This window comes from Melopsittacus undulatus, chromosome 7, assembly GCF_012275295.1.
Source record: "Melopsittacus undulatus isolate bMelUnd1 chromosome 7, bMelUnd1.mat.Z, whole genome shotgun sequence".
Classification (NCBI taxonomy): Eukaryota; Metazoa; Chordata; class Aves; order Psittaciformes; family Psittaculidae; genus Melopsittacus; species Melopsittacus undulatus.
In genome coordinates, this window is record NC_047533.1 from 49,545,203 (window position 1) to 49,566,507 (window position 21,305).

Here is a 21,305-nt window from a genome sequence, read left to right on the forward strand (position 1 = left end):
ATGTGAACCCTCTGTTGGTGTATCATGGTTGAGTGGGAGAAGCTTCTGTACCTTGATGCATTTCTTCTGCACTTCCTTCTTGGGTGCTGAGCTGAATGCTCAAAGGAGAGCTGGCAGAAGTGCAGCTCTGAGTCTCCAGCCTTTGTGTCTGTGGATATATGTGTTGGCTCTCCTGGCTACACTTAAGTTTCACCTTGAAGATGGACTTCCGCAGTTCTTGCAGAGTGCCAGTTTGGCGTTCAGGTGAGCTGTGCTCCCTGGCAGATGACTTGTGCCAATAAGCAATACCTGCAGTGTCTGAACTTGTCTCCATTTTCCTCTTATGTGTTGCAGCTTATCATTATCTCAGTTCTTTGAAACAAGCGTGTTGTTTCCTACATGTTTATACATGCCTGGTTTGTTTCTGGATAGGAGAAAGTGAAAGAGCAGCTGGTGTGTCATAGAGGATTCAATTTGTAGTAGTGCTTTCTTGCCACTGGCTGTTAGTTTCTGTTAGGTGAGTTTCTGGTTCACAGTTCCCCACTTAACTCTCTTTTGGCTTTGCTTTCATATGTGGGATTGCTTCATTAGTTGAACTTCCTTCTCAGTGCTGTCATCTATGAGACTCTTTTCCTGTGAGAGGGACTCCAAGGCGAACTCCCCTCTAAAGTGGAATACCTTTAAATTACACAGTATAGCATAACACTCTATTTGTATTCCTAAATTGAATACTCTGGGAAGCGTAGAGTGATTGCATCATGTTTAATGTGGGAGAGATATATCCCATTAAGAGGGACTAAATCACAGACCATGAAAACAAAATGACATATGTTGGGCTACTAAGGTTATTAAGGAGATGGATGTTCAGTTAGTTGAACTAATTTTATCATCTGTAAATGAATAAAAATAACCGTTCATGGGAAGGAAAGAAGTACACCATTGTATACTCTGCAGAATTCTTCATCTTTATAGCCTTACAGTATGGAAATTTCTGCTTTGGAAGAACCTGAGCCTCTTTTGTGCTCCTTCACACTTAAGCTTCATTAAAGAAAACTAACTCTGCTTTGGTTTGGGTTTGTTCAGGAGGCTTCAGCAATAAAACTTAACCAAGTAACTTTTTCCAAACTGTTTATTCCAAATGAGGCAGGCACTTGAAACTTCTGTTCTGACGCAAATCACTCTGCTCCTAAGGCAGTGCCAAGTCAGCAGTCCCAAGTAATTGTGTGCTTTGGTTGTGGAGTTAATTTGTGTTGGCCATCCGGGAAAACCCAACCCCAGAACTGAAGGAGAGACTCTAAAGACTAGCAGCTCCCAAAACCTTTAAGCAGTCACACCAAGTCTATGTTGTATTTCTAGCTACATTTTCAATTTCCTCTTTCTGTCTCTCTGAGAAATTAAGTAGGCCATAATTTTTACCCACTGGCATATAGTTTCCTAGGGAGAAACATGGATTAATTCTGTAAACACTCTGAACAGAAGAATAATCTTCAGAGAGAAGACAGTTAAAATAAATAGGGTTCTAAGGCACGCTGGCAGCATGAGAACACAACTGAGTGCCTTGAGGGAAGGCTTAGTAAAAGCTACTAATTTAGAGTCTTAAATATCTGCAGACATTCTGGCACTTGGCTGTAAATCATTTTCCATCCCTTCAGTATTTGGAAAGCATATATTTTTTGGAATTGCCCATGTTCTTCTTGCAGATCCAATTTTAGCCACAACGTCAAAATTATTTTGCCTTAGTCCTTTTGTCAACTTTCTTTTTGACATTATGACATTTATTTCTTCTCCAAAACAGAATGTTAGTTGTCTTCTGTTATTCAGGAAGTATTGTCCATTCCACCACAGTGACAATATTTTCACCTCTTTGTTCTTTTCAGTGCTTCAAGTGGCTTGGAAAAGCAAGACCAGATGCTTAGTCTTGTTAGATGCCAATAGAGCTGCACTTGCTAAGGGTAGTTTCTTTATGCCTTGTGTGAGGTGAGAATGAATTTGGACTCATTTTAATAATCCTGTAAACCCAGTGAGTATTTTGACATTTAAACTTGTCTGTCAGCACCTGAATAAAATGTCTAAGATACATGTAAAATGCATTAATTGTATCAGAATTTACTGCTATATGTGTAGTTAATTGTTTCCCTTTCATGCTGCCAAGTTCAAAAGCAGGGGTTATCCTTTCTAGTAACTGTTACTGAACTTGCAGTAATAATGAGGTAGTGGTGTTCTGTGAAAAATTAAAGCTGAAGGCATCTTTTGTGAAGCTGTTTCTGCTTTCTTACATCCTGCAGCAGTGGTAAGGGAATGGGGAGAGGTAGCAAAGACAAAACCTGCTCATAGAAAAGCAGAGCTGCAAGGCAACCATGATCAGTCAAGCCATGACAAGTGAGAGATGGCACCAGTTAATAAGCCTTTTGGCATTAACATGTGGAAACTGTTTCTGCTTATTAACAGCTTGTTATGGGGCAAGTGAAGGAAGCTGAGGGCTGCTGCTTTGGCTTTACTCCGCTGCCATTCAGATTGATTTGTTTACTGCTAGTTGATTGAAAAATAAAGGAGCACATTTCCAAAAGGCCTGGGCATTGTGCAGTTACCCTATTTTGTAAGCTTAATTTGTATTTTTGAATCTTTTTCTGTGTCAAGCCAATTGTGTGTCAGAGTGATTTATGCTATGTGGTGCCTTTCCTGGTTTTATCAGTGACTGTCCTCTTGGGACTTCTCTGTAGGTACATAGCTCCATGTTTGGTGCACGAAAGGATGGATAAAGTGAGTAATGTGTGTGTCAGTTCATTTGTGTGTTTTACGTGGAGGGCATTAGCTAAATATTAAAGGTTGAAATACAGTAAGAGGAAAACCGTAAGAAGAAAAAAGAGATTGAAACCAATTATTTTCCCTAAAATGTGAACCCACAGCCATGTTCAGCTAAGACTTCAAACTTTATGTTGTTTTTGTTTTGATGTAATTTCTGAAGGTGGGACTGCAGGCATATACAGCTCAACCATGTTAAAATCTATGTTGTTGTCAGGGTTACTGCTGAGGATGAGTAGTAGAACTGAGAATGAAATGTGAGAGATGGTTTTGTGGGTTCTTTACTAAATGCCTGTGGGATTTTCCCATGCTTACCCATGGGCTATTAGTCAAAGCATTGGTTTAGGTCTTCATCAGCCAACCCACTGCCACACCACAGCGAGGGAGCTGCTGCACATGGAGGGAAGGGGTGATGTAAAGTTGGAGAACCTGGGAGGAAAGGCAAGGAGGCTTGGGTAGCCCTCTTGCTGAGTAGCTCTCTTGCCAGGACTGTTCTTGGGGACCACAGCCAGACCAAGAAGTAGGGTTGGTACTTTGCCTTGTATTTTTTTCCCTTACACATTGTCCTTAATGGTTATTGGTATGCTGTGCACACTTTAGGTTACAGCTGTATAAATCAGTCAGGAAGCACCTTCGAAGTTATGGAGAATAAAAGGAAGGAAATGAAACCCAATCTAATTTTGATCCCTGCTTGATTTGGGGAAAATCTTAAGCTTATTTGCAGGACTGCCTCATAACCCCTTTTATAGCTGGTTGTGTCAGTGGTTTCCACTGCAAACCCTGCATTAACATTCTTATAACTCAGCTGTATAAATTTGATCTGGACTTTAAAATTGGTATGTACGTTCTTGATTTGGAAGCAAGTATCAAGGCTGGTGGTCTAATCTGTTGGCTATGCGAACAATATTGCTGTAGTAAAGGCTGTGAGGAATATGATACGGCTCTTACTTTCCATTGAGTGCAAAGGAAGCTTATTTACTACAAAGAGCAGGTGCTCCCATGGCTTCTGCCCCCCCGGGTGCAGAAGCAGTAAACTGGACCCTGAGTGTCCCAAACCTGTCAGGAATCTGGAGTGTAAGCTGGGGTTTTGCTTCTTTCCTAGAAGAGAAGGTGGTAAGAAAGAGCTTTGTCTAGCCACCCTGTTAGGAAAAGTGTGCTGGGGCACAACAGTATCCTATTTGTGCTCATGGTGTTCAGGTGTCAGATCCCAGTACCCTGTGGTGCTGCTTCAGTGAGTTTCATGGTGCTGAGGCCACCCATCAGGAAGGAGTCAGGTCAGATGTGCACAATTCATGTGAGAGAGCTGGTGCAGCTACAGAATACAAGCATGCCTTCCCCATACCCTTTTGAGGTAAGCATCTATTCTCCAGAAACACAGTAAGGACTTCCTATGGAATTATAGAACGGTTAGGGTCGGAAAGGACATTAAGATCTTGCTTTCTTCTCTTGCAGTGTTTCCCCAAAGAGGTACTTTTTAGTGTAATTTGAGCTCTAAGTACATTTGAGAGCATGCTGTTAAAATACTGGCTATTGTGCAAGGTGGTACTTTGGTCAGGTGAAATGAGGCTAGGGATACAAACAAGGTAGTAACAGATTATGAGTGTCAATATTAGCATAAAGCCTATTATAACAGGGAGATAAATCTCCTGTGGTTTGAATGTCTGTGTGAAAGAGCAGAGGGTTATTTGATAAAACAGAGGTTGTCTGATTGCTTATTTTATGATTCTGCGAAGTTCTGTTGTAATGGTCTTTCTGTACGTGGATGTGTTGTGTACTTACTTAAAACACTTTGTTACAGGGAAAGATACTGACTGAAAGAGGAGCAATAGTGGTAATGATACAAAGATCATTGTCTGGGTGACTTCTGCTTTGATTATGCATGTTTTTAAACTGAATTGCTATACCCAGCCCAGTATTGTAAGTGCTCAAGAGGTAAAATTCAAGCTGGAGGGATGTCGGGTAGCCCAGGGAGTTTTAAATTGGGAGCAATGAATTATGTTCCCAGAGAAAGTTGCAGATGACATTGAAGGATGTTTGTGTCATGCGGAGAACATTATTTACTGCCAGGCTATGAAATACTTTCTTTGGGAAAGTAATTGTGATGCATTATCATATGACCTGTTTTCTGCTAGGTTTGATTCAAGGCAGGCAGTGTGGAAAAAAGGCAGCTTCCATCTCTTGCCAAATAGGCCTTTGTTCTATGAGTAACTGCAATTTAAGTAGTTCATTTATTACTGCATAAAAGCTAAATAATGACAGTTCAAAGAAGAGATGCTTGTCAAGTTTTCTTTGCTAGTAATGTGAGTAGAAATAGACTGTTGTGTGTTAATTAGAAATTAATTAAGCTGCGAATTACATTGATTTAGAGATAGATGCATATGTGTGTGCATACGTGTGATTTTCCTGGAAAGGATCTTCCAAAATTAAAGCAGTCTAAAACTTAGCTGAGGAAAGCAGTTGTGTTCCAGTATGCTTTGGGTTGTTTGCTTTATAAAACCTGAGGCATAGATTGCTTATAGTAATCTATGCTGAGATTACTTTTTATATCATTGCTTTTGAGGTTCATCCTGGATCAAAACTGCTTAATTTTTGTTTTCATTAAAAATGTTCTTTAGGACAATATTTGCAGGTTTGGAATTGTGATGTTTAAAACAAGAACTACAAAAAAAGTAATTTTTTCTTTTTTCGGAGGTGGGTGTCAAACAAAACTGAAAAGTAAGGTTAGATGGGTGATTTTACTTCTGTTCATTAGGAAGTGTCGTGCGCATCTCTGGATGGCATAGGCTGGCTTTTGGCTTTTGGCCATGGAGCTGATGGGGCTGAAATGAGGTTTGCTTCTGGAGGCTGTGGGAGTGATTGGCCTCAGCAGGTGCCTCATCATGAAATCTGTCCTGCTTGACACCCGCTCTGCCTCCAGATGAGCTTCCCAGAGTACAGAGACATGGAGCTGAGTAGGAGGAAACATCTCTGGTTTGGCAGTTTTGTAGCTTTGAAGTCTGCTGTGTAACATCAAAACAAAGTCCCCTTCTTTAGCAGCTATAATGCATACTTGATTTTAAAAACTTGCCTCATGCTGTAAATACAGAATTAAGATAGATCCATCAAGGATCTGAAGAATCTTTGTGGTGCTGAGAAGTTAGTTTGATTTGTCAGTAGCCACTCGTGTAATTTTAATGCTGTACTCTTTCGTGCCATGTGACTTGTTGCATTGAATATATTTGTTTGCATGTGTACATTCAATAAAGGTGTGTTTTTAAGGCTATGCTTTATTTCCTACTTGGAATTAAACATAAAGAGTTTGTTTTTCTTTTGCCTATTGGTTTACTAGTTTTTTGGTATTTAAACATAGGAAATACTGCAGTTCAGTGGTGACTGATGCCAGATAATTTCATTAAGCTAAAGTTAAATTTGCAGTTTAAGAACACAATTGCTCATAGGGGGCAAGGTGGGGAGGGGAATCAGTACAAAATAGTGAGGATTTATAAATGCCATTTAAAAATTTCCTATATAGTTTAGCACCTACATATTTTTGTATCTCCTGCATCTATTGAATTTTTCAAAATCTAGAAGGGGAAAAGGAAGAACTGGAGTTTCCGTTGTGACAGGGAATATGGGGATGCTTTCCTTTAGCTTTGGTTGAACCAATTTGAAATATATATGCAGTTTTTTGTTTATGTGATACCTGGTACATATATGAACCTATTGTTTGTAATGGTAATGCACATTTGCAGAATCTAGGAAGTGTCAAAACTGAGATTTCCAGACTACATATATCTGCAGTCTGGAAGAGATCCTTAAGTATTTCAAATGTTCTAATTCTTCCTGCTGTATGACTGTGGATGTTTGCTTATTTTTATATACCCGTTCTTGTGATTATTTTCCTCTTGCATCTCTGGTGAAACTCTTCCCTTGTACTTTCAGTCCACTTCATTATAGGTGCTTCACAAGCTAATGATGCTGACTGTTACTCTCAGGGAAGACTTGTGCTTTGGCTGGGATTTCCTAGAGCTATCAAGTTCACCTCTCTTGATTAGTCAGATCTCTTGTTCAAAATCAGTAGGTGTTACTTAGAAGCCTTATTCACTGTATACAAGAAAAGGAGATCACTGCTCTGGCATCCCTCTTCACACCCTTGTCCAGTAATTTGTTCAGACAGGTCTGTGACAGCCTCGCCTACAAGGCAGATTCAGTCCCCTGCCTACACAGCAGGTCTCATGGATGCAGCCAGGGCCTTGTCATGCTTCTCAGGACCTGTTCGCTCTTTTCCTCATCTCTAGAGCGCACTTTCCAGACATAGTTTTAAGGGATTTTCAGCCCAGGATTTTGCTGAAATGATTTCATAGCTGCCTGCTGTATGTGCTTGCAAAAACCTTCGTTCCCAGTAGGCAACAGTTTAAGACTGACCTCTTGAAAATTAGGTGGCTAGTTGTAGGTTGTGTGTTGGCCACCAGAACGGAGGAAAATACCCAAACAACAGTTGTGGGTGGGTTGTTTGTTAATTTTTAATTAATCAATTTATTTTACACTTCTGTGGATGATAAACCCATCCCTCCATGAAAATAGTTACCCTGAAGGCTACTTTTAAAGTCTTACTGCTGAATGTGTAGGTTGCTATTTTCTAGTCACAAATTACATGCGAGCATCATGCATATTTACGTACATTCAGAGAAAGGTGAATTTTATTCACTTGGAGAGTGCAGTCACAAATCACAGTGATCCATTTGACCTTTGGCTTTTAGCACCCTTACATTCCTTTTCCTTTTCCAGACCTTGCTGACAAATGTCAGCATGCTGTAATGTATCGGTTTAAGGATCTGTTTATGGCAGGTTCCCCCCCATGCAAAGGTTTGAGGAGCTTCGCTATAAATAGCTATATTGGTCATAGCTTTCTATATGCTTATGGGTTTCCTGATCCGTGTTTTATAGTAACTGGGTCTTTTTGCTTGCAATTTGGGTATGAACACCAAATTTTGAGGAGTTTTGGCCTTTTATAAAAGGATGCACTATAGAAGTTGTAATTCTTACAAATTTAGCAAGACAAAGAGATGAAAGCCTTCTCTCTGCCTCCCTTTGAGAAGTCACTAGCTAGAGTGCAATTGTGGCCCAAGGAGAGCTCTGCTTTTGACAATAAAGATGAAGTAATTCTGTTGTTTGCTGCCCCTCCCTAAAATCATAGTAATTTCTTCAAAGAACACACATGTTTGCAGGCAAAGGAAAGACTTGTGAGGTTTTGCATGCACAGCACAAGCAGCTACGACTTTTCTGCTGTAACACAGAAAATACATCTGGAAACAAAGAGGGAATTTGCACCATTCAGGACTGCTCTTAGCAGCCACCTATAAAATGCAGATTGAGGACCAGGGATATAAATCAGTGCATAGATCTTACCATATGTTGCTTTATTTCTGCTCTATTTCAGTTCTTTGGGATGAAGGTAGTTGAAGTTCAGTGGCATGAAATGAAAAGATTACTTTTTTTTGTTCAATTTGGGTCAATAATGTGAACTTTTACAAAGGTTTTTGTTGCAAGATCATTTCGTTCATGTGGACCATAGGCAGTTAAACTGAAGTTTGTCAGTGACTTTGATCAAAGAGGTAGATTGCTCAACAGGCCTTTCTTATTCTGATCTGAATATACTAAGGGTCACTGGGGCTATAAACCTACTGAGAGAAAGGCAAAACTAAGGTCTGTGTGATGTTGAACATCTGACTTTCTGATAGTTGACACTGGCGAAAGTCAACTTCACTATTAGTAAAGTCATCTGTGCACATAACCGGTCATTGACAAATACATGAAATTCGAAGAGGTTGTTTATATGGAAAATCTGGAATGGGGAAGTCTTTATCTCTCCTCTTGTGATCCAAGTTTTGTATATGAAGAGATCAGAGGCTGGAGCTTGGCGTCCAGGAAACTGTGCCTATTTCTGCTTACGTGTTTTGGTGAATGTACACAGCTTCCAGTAGAAGTGGTGGCAGATTTTGAAAAACAGGCAATATTGTGCAATACTTTTCCTGTCATTCAAGTGCCTATGTCTGTTGTGTCACCAGAAAGGCAGTGCAGTAACTTTCACAGGGACATACAAAGGAGAAAAGAGAACTTCCCACCCCCAATCCCCCCCTTCTATGGAACAGTGCTGTGAATAAGATACTGTGGCCCTGTGTTCAGAGGACACAGACATAAACTTTCCAAATTTCTCATTTACTGTTCTTGTGATATTTCAGCTTAATGATGGTGGCAAGGCAGCCCGAGCGCACGTGGGAATAGGTGATGTAGTTCTCACTATTGATGGGATAAGCACAGACGGGATGACTCATCTGGAAGCACAAAACAAGATCAAGGCATGTACAGGCAATTTGAACATGACTCTGCAAAGGTAAGATACCTGTTTAAAAAAAAAAGAGAATAATCTTTTTAACGTTGTTTGGAGGATAAAATCATGTAAGTGATTTGGCAAAGTACATGGAGTTAAATGCTTGCAACTGAAGGATATGCTTCTGTGGCTTGAAATGTGTCTTGATTTATTGTGTTTTAGAAAACGTGATGGACTCAAAAAATACAGTTTCCAACCTTCTGTCAATGCAGTCTAGTTCCTTTTCCTTTTGAGCTTCAGTTTTGTTAACACTTATTTAACTAAAAACAGATCTTATCTTTTTCCCTCCCCTTCCCCTGACTGACTAGGGGCACTTCTTTTTTTGGGTCAAGTGCTACATCGTCTGTTTTACTGACAAACAGAATGATGGATTTGGACAGTTAACCCCTGAGTTACATGGACTAGAATACTGCAGTTTAAGGGTCATGAAGAGATGTTTCCAAAGTGATGCTACTGTTTCACAAAGTAACAGCCTTTGTTTGCTAATTAGTGTCTACTGTAGCAGTTACAGCCCGATCCAGCCTCATTCCTGAAATGTGTAGTTTATTGAATATCAGCATACCTCTGGTAGCTAGGGATTATGTTTTGGGAGGGGTTGGAAGAAGGACAGGATGCTCACATGTGGATTATTGGAACTGAAGCAGGAAGAGCAGCAGTGCAAGCAAGAAATTCCTTCAAGCTCTCAAGAGTCTCCCAGAGCTAACTATTGGCTGTTATTCGAAGACTGCTATTTTTACTTAATGAAGTGAGTGAGCATCCTGGAGGAAGATTGGCCTCTGAAGCCATCACATAATGAGAACCATCTTTTCTTGTTATCAAAGAAAACAACAGCATTTGCACCCTGTGATTGCTGTTTGTGCCTGCCTTCAGCAGTGAATTGAGTATTTTGATTCAAATTCCTTGATGAGTATTGATTGACCGTAACAGTGTTTCTTCACGAGTTACTGTATGTCCTGGTAAATAATTCTGCCTTTAACAAAAGGACCACATCTTTCCGAGACTTCATCAGTACAAGAGTTAAAGAGATAACATGGTTGTCGGTCTGACGAACACCCAGCTCTCCAGGGTGGTGGTGCTTGTTCCCAGTCCTAAGTGATGCGTAGTTGAACGATTATGTGAGTGCTTTTCTCTAAGAGGCTACAGTTCAGCCCTGCATGTTGATTCTTGTTTTTCCTGTTGTCCTTCTGTGCTTTGATACTTACCTGGCCTTAATAAGGGATTCCCTTTGTGTAGTCTCTGAGGAAAGGATCATCTTGTGGTGTGGTTCATGCCTAGGGCATCTTCTTGAGTGAAACTTGTAAAGGTGGCACTGAAAGTTTCTTGAAAAAGGCATTGCACTGGATTATATACGCATAGTTTCTAGTGTGTCACTTGCTCTTCTGTCTTCTGATGAGGCAAGCAAGTCATTTAGCACTTTCCAGGAGCTCATTGAATCACTCCAGCAGGCAGCTGGGAGTGTGGGGGTTTGGCCCACTTTCTCCTGTCACCACAGATTGATGGGCAAGGTTAATATCAGATATAGGAAAGGAATAGCAGGTGTGTCTTGGTCAGGCAATAACTTGTCTGAGGCTGCTTCTGGTTGAGTGCAGGGATGAGTGGCTTGAAAATAGAATTAATCATGAGTTAGCTTGGTCCCTTCCTGTTCTCACCCTTCCTGCCCAGTGCAGCATCTGACTCACCAGCGTCTGCTACCTGACAGCTGAGGGCTAAGTCAGGATCAGACTAGTAGAGATCAAAGAAATAGCATCTGGGGGTGGGACAGATGTCCTCTCTTGCAGCTCTGTCAGTCTGCAGTCCCATTGTCTCAGCTGTTTTGAATTCCGTCTGGATCCCATGAAACCAAAGCTGTGGATAGTGCTCTCCTGTCTCCTCTGCCTGTGAAAACTTCCTTGTGCAGATTGCTGTTGAGCAGGAGATTTGCTTTGATTGTTTATTTGTTCTTTATAGCCTGGAAGAAAGTGCTTCTTGGAGTCAGACTGGCTCATGCCGATTGCAGAGGCTGGCTGCCCATGGGAAGGATGACTCGAGTGTATAAACAGGGTGGCAAGATAAGCCATTTTAATATTGAGGGATCTCCTTAATTATGTTCTTCTGTTCCTGCCTCTTCTCCCAGAACAAATCCAAACTAAATAAAATATTTGGTTGTTATTGTTCACATGCAAGATTAGAGGTACTGTCAATGTGAAACAGTGTTGGCCTTCAAATTACAAGTTGATGCCATAGATATGAAAATCTAAGGCATATCTTATATGGGTTTCGCTGCTTTTAATGATCTTTAGGGATTTTTACACTTTTCTGTGCTTTTATCTGTTTCCACATGGGCTACTGATAGTTTGAACTACAATGCAAAAATGTTGAAGTTAGTCTTGAAACAATATATATATTCTTAGACACTGCCCGATTTGCTGCTGCTTTAGGGGAATACAATGATCAGTTGGATAGTGATGTTACCTAGAGTTCTAAGAAAATTGGAAGGGCCTTATGGCTTGAGCTGATGGCTTTTGCACCGTGAGCATGTCCATGTGGCATTTTATGACAGATGTCAAAGAACTCAGTTTAATCAGTCAGGGGAACCAGAATGTAGTTTGTAAGTTCAATCTGGTACGTGTTTTGTGGTAGCACAGGATAACCTATATTCATGACAGATTGTAGAAGTACTGTGTAGCCATCTGCAGATGCCTACTTTAATCTTAATCAGTTGTAATTTGTCACATATTCATGTGGAATATGTAGAAGTTAATATAGACCTAAGTATAATGTGAAGATAATATGGGTTAAAAATGCTGGGTATGCCATCAGCCTCACAGCATATCAAGAGAAGTGTCTGGCTTTGCTGTTTGCTGGGGAAGGATTAACCAAAGCAATCAGTAGTTACTTGAGAAAGAAACAAGGTCTTGCTCTGGGTTTTTAGGATTTTGTGTGTGTGTTGTGAGGATCAAAGTTGATAGTTGGTAGGAAAGCAGTGGTACATCCAGCTGTCACAATTGCAAGTCCACCTTGCTTGGAGATTGCTTAAATACAAATAGATAGAATAGATGTAGTAGGTGCCTAATACCCACATGTGTTGGCAAGTATTTCCGGGTATATGTCCTTAAAATTAGTCCTGTAAACAAATCTCACTGTTTAGTATTTAGTTCTATTTTTTTTTAAATTGTGAAATAAAATTCTAATTTTGGCATGTTTTGGCATTTTTTTGTATTAGATATAGCCCAAAAATACAGGGCGTGGTTTTTTTTTCTTTACCTGTAATTTCAGACTCTTAATAGTGGGCTGAGGGTTTGATTTTTTTTTTTTTGTGGTTTTAGTTTGGAGTTTTATGTTATTGTTTCCCCTGCCTTGGGAAATTCTTTTTGCATGCATCCCTCCTGCCTGAGATCTTGCTCTTTTGCACCCCAATATTTTATTTTCAGTTAAAGCCCTTTCCTGGTTCCCAGGAGGTCAGATGGAAACCAGATGCTCGCTTTTTGGATGTATTTTCACGTTCAGTAACTTAGTATGGGCTTCCATAAATAAATCTGTAAGTTGCTGAACAGCTAAGAGCCACCACCTATTTTTTAAATATTATCTTTGGGGACTGTTTCTCCAGACTCCTGACTTAATGATTCTTTGGAAGTGAGAAAGATACAGAATTGTGTGTTTCCTCTGTTGCATTAGATCACAATACCCATGAAACTTCTGGGAAAAGCATCAGTGAGCAATCAGGGATAAAAATAATACAGAAAAGCCTAAAAAGGTGATTTGTTTTTGTAATATACAGCTTACTTACCTCTCTATTTCATAAAACAGATCTGCACAACTATGGTGTGTGTTGTAAGGAAATCGCTTTCACCTGTCCCTATGAATTTAGCCATTTAGGGGTAAAAGGCATTGGGATCATTTGGCTTGGGAAGTAAAAGGAGGATTCTGAAGGATGTTGACCTCTCTTACTATGTTACAGTGCTTCAGAAATCTTTCTTGGTACAGTTGGTCGGCAGTGAGCTGTTGCCACAATTCTGCACCCAGCTCTTCAAGGGATGTTCTTATGGCTTAAAAGCACAGGGTTGCCCAAGTGTCACAGGTGAGGCCAGGGCCTGCTGGGTGTTTTTGATGTCCATGTTGAGAAGACTCGGAGCCAAAATTCTTAAGAGCCTTAAGGCTGGGCTCTGCAGTTGGTAAACCTAAGTGTTAAAACCATGACTCTTATCTGCTTCCCTGAATATGAATCTTTATCGTACCATTCTCCCTCATCTTTTTTGGTTTTCTTTCAGGAAACTAAGTCTAGACTTCTAGCTGAAGAACAGCTAAAATTGTCATGATTTGAGGTGGGATAATAGGGAAAAAATGTTATGGGTCATTTGATTTCTATTTTCCAAGGTCATTTTTAAAGTTATCCAATTCAGAAAGGGTTTTCTGCAGCAAGACTAGCATATATGCTTTTTACTATTTTTATTGTTCCCAGTCTTGCTTTTATTAGAAAACAATATAATGATATTACCATTTATTGTGTTTAGAGTCTTGCTCTGCTTTGGAATTGCAAAGGAGGAAAAGCATTTGGTGTGCGAGGAATGTGTGCTCTGACAAAATGGATGCTTTTGTTCCCTTTTTGAAGGTGGGGAAGTGAGGCACTTTATAGACTAGGTTTTAAGAGACTCATGTCCTTTGTTCCTTGGGTGTTGGTGCATTTCCATAGTGTAGGTTACCTGTAATCTATTTCATTTCTCAAAAATAAAAACCAGCGGTGCAGGAAATGGCACCATGGAACCCAAGAGCCAGCCTTAGTCACTGTTACAGGGGAATCTGAAGATTTGAAGTTCATTGCCTTTATACAAAAGAGCATAACTGCTAAATCAAATGGCAGGTGAATCTATTGTAATAAAAATAAAAGAAGAGGAGCAAGCAGAATACAAGTATAGAAAGGATTCCTATATAAATATGTATATATATATATATATATAAACTGTTAACAATACAGTTCACTTCAGATGATGGTTAAAACTCATGCTTTCAGGTTTGTGAGTCATGGGTTCCTTGGGGCGGATATCTTGTTTCCATAAACCATATATGGATGAGCTTTAAGAAAGCTATGATAAGAATGCATTCGGAAGTCTGATTTTTCTCCAACTTTGGTTTACGAGTCATCATCGTTTCCCTTACATAGGCATTTTGACTTTAGTTTTGTTCTTTAGTGATTTGCTTTTTCTAGCACATAGGAGGTTGATTGTCCTGTGCCAGTTGAACAGAGGCAATAAATGGGTTGAAAGCATCACAGCTTCAGAGTATTTTTTTTCTAAATTTGGAAATAATTTTGGGTTTTGCTGGAATTCTTTTTTTTTTTCCTGTAATGTTAATTCTTGTATGATTTTAACAGGGATGTCAAAACTGAATGTTGGATGATTAAAGAAATAAGCATCATTATCCCTTTTTAACTGAGAACTGAGACACAGATTGCAAAACTCAATAGAAGTCATATGGCTAGGAGTACGTTGAGCTATATACTAATAATGTAGCTGCTAGTCAAAACTTTAGGCAATAATGCTAGATTTTTACCCTCAGTCATTAATACTAGCTTTCAGTAATTATGCCTGAAAAGAAGCTGAAAAAGAATGCCTCCCAAAAAGAGGGTCACTTCCCTCCTTTGTCAATGTCTCTAAGCTTTGAGGTGGTGGTTATTCCAGGTAGCTTGCTCAGTGGAGCCCCATATAGTGGTGTGAGACTTTAAACATTCCTGTTGAACTTTCTGTATTAACTGCAGACTCTTCTGAAAGCTTCAGTAGAAAACACTTAACCCATTTCTGATCTGTTGCTGATCTAAATGATCATGGCCTCCTCCCTGACAAATGCAAGCGTTTCAGTGACTTGAAGTCGTAAAACTCTCTGGTGAACTTTTAGGAAAAAAAGAATCAGTTTTAGTCTTAGGTATCCTGTAAGCTCAAAGCAGTAGAGGTTTGGGGAATGAATCTAGCCAGCTAATGATGCAGGTATGGATCTGTTTTGCTCTGCATATTAAAACTCTTATTTTATTACATGTTTTGGAATTGTGTGTTCCCAAAGAAGCATTCAGGTAACAAAACCAGGCATGCAGAAATAGGAAAATGTGGTAATGGAGAAGTCTCCATTAAAACCAAAGCTATGTTGCTTAAGACTGCAGACAAGGGCTTTTATGACCAGACAAGGAAAGTAGTAAGGTGAAGTAAGTAATATAACCCTCTTGGTTGAAATATATGGTGACTTGTTCTGCAGTCCCCCTCATGATCTCTAAAATCTCTATTTCAGCAGCACTTAACTCACATGTGTTCAGAAGTTTTTGCTGAGGGTGTGGAAGGGCAGGAGAGCAGTGTCAGCAGGGCTGTATGGATGTGAATATTTGTACTGGGGGCTGGCACTGGGAGCAGTTTTCAGTATGGAAGTGTAATGGATCATGTGTGCATGTGGTGTGGGGCTGCCTGTCCTGTCAGACCCTCATCCTACTGCTTTGGGGGTCGCTCTGGGGCATGGGGATGAGGAGACAATCCACACAGAGCTGGGGCTTGCCCAGCCTGCTGTGCTCAGGGGTGGCTGATGGAGATGCTGGGTATGTAGCTCATTGAGGAGGAGGTGATTGGAGGTTGTGTGCCTTGCAACATGAGAATTTTCAGGTGCTTTCGCCAGCCTGACCTTTAGGCCTGTAAGGAACCACACTTCAGGACCAATGCTCCTGTCTGATTTACAGTAAGTGGATGCTGCTGAGAAAGCCACTTCTTATCTGCAAATTTGCAGAATCTGTGTGAGCCTTTGAAGGTAAATCCTGTCAACTCTGTGCAGGCTCTTTGAATTCCTGTGAGCTCTGTGAAAGCCAGCTTCAGGATGTGGAGGTGAGGCGTTGCTGGTCTGGAGTCTGGCAGTTTCACTTCTCTTGGCTCTGCTGGTGATGGTGGTGTATAGAAGACTTACCTCTCTCATCAGAGCGTGGGCTGGTGCCTTCCCTGACCACATCTGAAGCTGCAACTGCTGCTGTGTGCCTAAGTGCAGGGTGACAGCTGACACAAACCCTTCCAACCTCATACCCTTGCATCTTAACAACAGCTCTTCTAAAGCTGTGAAAGGATTTTGACTGTGGCTTTTTATGCTGTACATTGCAGTGTAAGCAACTGAGTAATCTTCAGTTCTCCTGTTTTTTCTAGCTTTGAAATTAAGCAACATTGGGTAAAACGTTATCCAAAGAATTCAAAGCCAATGAATGATGCTGGTTTCTTCTTTGCACACAAAGGTGTCTTAGTATAAAGCATATGGGATTGTTTGGGGTTTTTTCTTAATTGGAAGCAAGGTAGAAAGCTTTTGCTCCTAATTCAGCTGCTGAACAGGTTTTGCTAGCTAAGCCATGCCTTTGGAAAGCCTGCCCGCATACTAAATAAATGGAAGGGTACAACTCTTGCTTCCAGCTGGAATTCAGAATCTTCTGTTGCGCACAGCACTTTGCTGCACGTCAGCTAGCAATTAGGTGAACCGCAAAACATGCTACAGCTAAGTGAAACTGACAAACTAAAGACTTGCCTGGAGGTTCAAAGGAGAGTTGCTAGGATGAAGATAGAAGGTTGCAGCCTAAAAATGGAATTCAGTGACTTTGCAGGATCATACCTACCCACCTGCCAGGAAAATGGGTGGGAGTCGGTGATAGTTAAGCAATAGCAGCTTTCTTCACATTGTGTTCTTACAGCCTTCCTGGGGATTTTAAGAGCTGCAAAAGATGAGGATCTGTAAAGGTGGTTCAGTTTCTTGAGGTTGATACAGTATGTAACATAGGAATACAAATATATATAGTGGATATATATAGTGGACAATGTCAGATGCTGATCTTGGATCGTTGCTCACCGAGTGTTAAAATGTTTCATTCAACTTTAAAAAGTTTTTTTACTTCAATTTACCTCTACCCCATCATTTATACCACCACAGAAGAAAAAAAGGGAGGAGGGAGGCAAAGAAAATGAAACAAAGAAGCAGCCCTGGAATTAAGTATTTAATTTGGTGAGGATTGAAGAAGAAACATGAAATGTGTGTGGGCTTTGTGATATTATTATTATTATTATTGTTGTTGTTATTTCTATTTTATGTTTAGTTTGCCCCCAGGGAAATGCAGAATAGAATCTCTGAGTTACAGCAATTGTGGCAAATATACCGTTATACTTTGGGGGGGTTGTCCGTGTGTAGTGTTTTGGTGGGCTGAACCAGAGGGCACTCAGATTAGGAGGATATTTCAAAACTCCATCTTCTTGTTGTATGAAAATAAGGAGGCCAGCATCAAGTAATTTTCTCTTGCAAGCTGGGAACCTCTAAGTTCAATTTGGGATAAATTTTCAGTATTCCTGCCCTCATAGTTCAAGTCCTCAATGGAACAAGGGTTGGCCAGTTGAGAGGCTGCTTGGGAGGATAGCTCAGATGTTACACATATATAGAGCCTTATAAGCTCTATATGGGAAATGAGTTGGGGTGTCATTATTTGAAGGGTAGTGAGTGCTTGTGGGAGGAGGTTTGCAAGTCTCGTGTAATCTGAGAGTCCCTCACTGAAAATGCAGGGAGAAAGAGTTGGATCCCATAAGTCCCCACCTGTTTGCAATGGATCAAGTGGTAACTAAAGGGCCTAACCAGTGAGAAATGTCTGTGCCTTTGCTTTGTACAAGTTGTTGCCTAGCACAGACTTCTGACAAATACAGCAAAATCTAATTCTGAACTTTGTCTCTTAATTTTTACTTTTTAAATTCCTTGTTTTCAGAGAGAAGTAAAGGGGTTTTTTATTTTTATTTTTCAAATTGATGAAACGGATTTTGCTGACCCTATAAATCTTTGCTGTAAGGTCCGAAACCATGCATATCTTTCTGATATAGAATTATAGAACTATTGAATCAACTAGGTTGGATAAAACCTTTAAGATCATCAAGTCCAACAATTACCTCAGGACTGCCAAGACCACCACTGAACCATATCACCAGCAAGGCTTTTGAGCACTGTAGATATGTTGGGACTAGCCAAAAAATAGATGCCTATAATCTGTTATTACATGGACTGTATTCTTTACGTTCTACATTTAAGATGTGAAAATAATTGCTTTCTGTTATAGCTCTGCTATAAGGATTAAACAACTCTGATGGTAACTAGTGTTCCTAGGAGTTTGACTATTGTCTAACAGTAATCTGCAGGATGCAAATGTTTCAAGTTAGTTTTGCTCATCTTTTAAGTTGATTTACATTCCCAGTGTTGAAAAGCTTTTTCACTGCTGTTGAAGAATGGAAGAAGAACATGCAACACATGCTCAAACATCCCCACTCTGAAGAGGTGTAATTCTTCCTTAAGCAATCTTTAATACTACTTAGAAACATAGATGTCTTTAAGTAGTAGATTGGGTTTATTTCAAAACCATTAAATATATGTATTTTAGGAATGTGGGAACAGAACTAAGCCAATAGGTATCGTGGAAGTCTAAAAAATCTCTTGAAAACCACAGAAGCTAATTTTGCTGACTTTTGGTATCTATGTTATGGGCAATCAAGCTCCTATTTAACAGAAAGAAGTACAAACTTCCTACATGAGGGGAAGGTCTCAGCTGGCAGTGCAATGCCAAATCAGTCTTTCTGTAGCCATATCCCAGTTGCTTTGGGCCCCACCACTGTTCTCAAGACCTGCAGTGGCTGTAGAAGTTTGTTCCGTGTGCTTTTTACTTTTCCTTATCTCTCTTGCTTACACAGAAGATGCTGAAAGGCGTGCTTGGGTTCTATGGGGAATGTGGGGTGCATGTGTGGCGTTGGTTTATGGGTTTGAATGGCCAATAGGAAAGCAATATTGTTTGCTTTTAGTGTGATTTCCTGGTTAAGTCCTGCTTTTTAGTTACTCTGAGGAAAGGGTTCATAGCTGTGTTTCAGGAAGTTCTATTGGTAACTTTCTTCCTCCCATTCAGAAATAATCCTCAAAGGGGAATGTAGTTTTGTTTTGTTTTCTCTAATGAGTTATAGCAAGCCACCAGAAAAGTGATATTATTAGGATTTTGTTGTATTTTGTTTCATTTGAAGTGATTTTCATTGAGAATTATTCTCCTGGAGGCCTTTGATGCCATTCTGGATATAATTTCCTTATTTTCTTATTAGACTTCCATGGTATTCAAGGTGACAGTCACTGGTACTCCATAAGCACTGCAGCATAATGTAGCAAAATATTTTTTTGCTTCCGTGATATTATCTACTATGTATGTGTAGATCCAAGAGTTTCAACATGTAATTCTGCTGTTATTTCAGTGTTAGAAGTTATTCATACCTCAATATGCTTTTCAATATGCATTTTCAATATGGATCAAAGAGCTCCATATATATTGATTTTTTTATATTTCTACTAACTGCCTCACATTTTCTGATGGAACATGTTTTAGCCTGACAATGAATAATATGTGTTTCAGTGGATGTGTTCTGATCAGAACAGTAAGCCTGAGCAATAAAGAATGAATTGAAAAACTGTAAGGATGGCTTTGTCTTAGAGGAGTGTACTGGATCAGTGAGCCTGTTAGTCTGGTATCCAGACCCGTTGTGGCTGGTATCTGATGATTCAGCAGAGAAGGGGGGTGAGAACTAAACCATACCTTAGTAACCCCTTCATGGTGAAAACCTGGGTGCTTACCCAAGAGATGTGGGTTTGATTATCGTAAACACTTGTAACTAATAATTAAATTGGTATCTTATGGGCGTTGTTTCATATATCTAGCAACAATACTCTCATCCCAGACAGTCTTAACAACATGAAGGTGTGCTCTGTGTGTGGATGGAAAGTATTTTCTCACATTGATACTTTGCTTTTTAATTGCCCTTCCCTCCAACTTTGTGCTCAGTGTATCTCCAATTTCACCTAATGCACAGTGAGTTGTTCAGAAAAAAACAGTTTTCTTTACCCATTTCTATATGCCATTCCTGCTTTTGGCAGGATCTGTACCAGATCTGAGCCTCTGTCAACTCTGTGGTTCAAGACTTGAAATAGAAAGGCTCAAGGATTCACATGACACATCAATATAGTCACAACCGCATCCTTATTCCCACCAGAAAAAAAAAACAAGTCCTTTGTGCACATGCCCAACTGCAAAGATGTTGTGTCATTCACAGAGATGCTGCAGTTTCTGGTCTTGAAAGGACTTTGGCTCCCAGCTGGGGTAGAGCCCTGGAGGGCATGCTTCCCTCCTTTACTTCCTCTGTTGGAGCCTCTGCCCAAAAAGCACTTGGAAAGAAAAAGTTACCTTCCTTCCTGTAACAAATAGGTCTGGGAGATAGTACCTCAACTTGGTAAATGTTTTGAATTGCATTTTAACCTGCTGCATTTGTTTGGTGTTTGCTCCACAGTGCTCTGTCTTGACACCACCAGCTACCATTTGACACCACTGTCTTGACACCGCCCGTACTGGTGGCTACTGGTCAGATCCTTGCTGTCCCCAGTTGCAGGGTAACTAATTAATGTAAGGGAAGTGTTTGATGCTGCCAATTTCAGAGAGTTCTGAGAAATGGAAATCTAGATGTAAAGGTGAAAACAGATGTCAGCAGGAGGGAAACAATTCTGAGAGAGATTAATAAGTTTCAAAGAATGAGGAAACTTTTAAGGAAAAATAAGGTAACTTTCAGGAGAAGTTGTGGCACATCCTCAGCACAGAGATGCTAGTGCTGGCTCATATCGCTGAATGACCATCTCTTCTGCAAAAATGCAGGATGATGACTTGCCTTTGCTCCTGATCCATGGAAGTGTGAAACCAGAAGCAGTAGCAATAAATGTGTAGGGATGAAAAAAAGCTTATTACAAAACGTATCAAAAACACTCTGGTTAGTAATTTGCCCGCTTAAAAGTTTGGGCAGGTGTGGGGGAATCTTGCCTGCCTGAACCAGAACTGAACCTGGTTTCATTTATTTATATGTTTTTACTTACTGATAACTACTTTTCTTATAAAGTGTGCAAATTATTCTGATTCTTGCCTATCTTTTCAGTTTAGGCTGAATTGCACTTGATGCTAACAAAGTGTTTGGTGCATGCTTTAGAAAATGTTGGCACAAAATTAGAGTTTAGCTTTTTTCCAGCATTCTTGTAGGCTGTGTAAACTGAGCAGTCTGCTAAAATGAAATTTGCAAATGATTTCAGTCTCTTACATTTAAATTCACAACAGATTTATATGCCTTCATATTTT

The 21,305-nt window shown here is 40.0% G+C and overlaps 1 protein-coding gene across 1 annotated transcript in view; it reads left to right on the forward strand.

Moving 5' to 3' along the window:
- The window catches only part of PDLIM5 (PDZ and LIM domain 5), a 122,507-nt gene that overhangs the window by 28,894 nt on the left and 72,308 nt on the right, over positions 1 to 21,305 (forward strand). Inside the window, exon 3 of the mRNA XM_034064651.1 lies at positions 9,003 to 9,154. Coding sequence (XP_033920542.1) covers positions 9,003 to 9,154 — 152 coding nt within the window. The remainder of the gene's footprint in view (positions 1 to 9,002; positions 9,155 to 21,305) is intronic.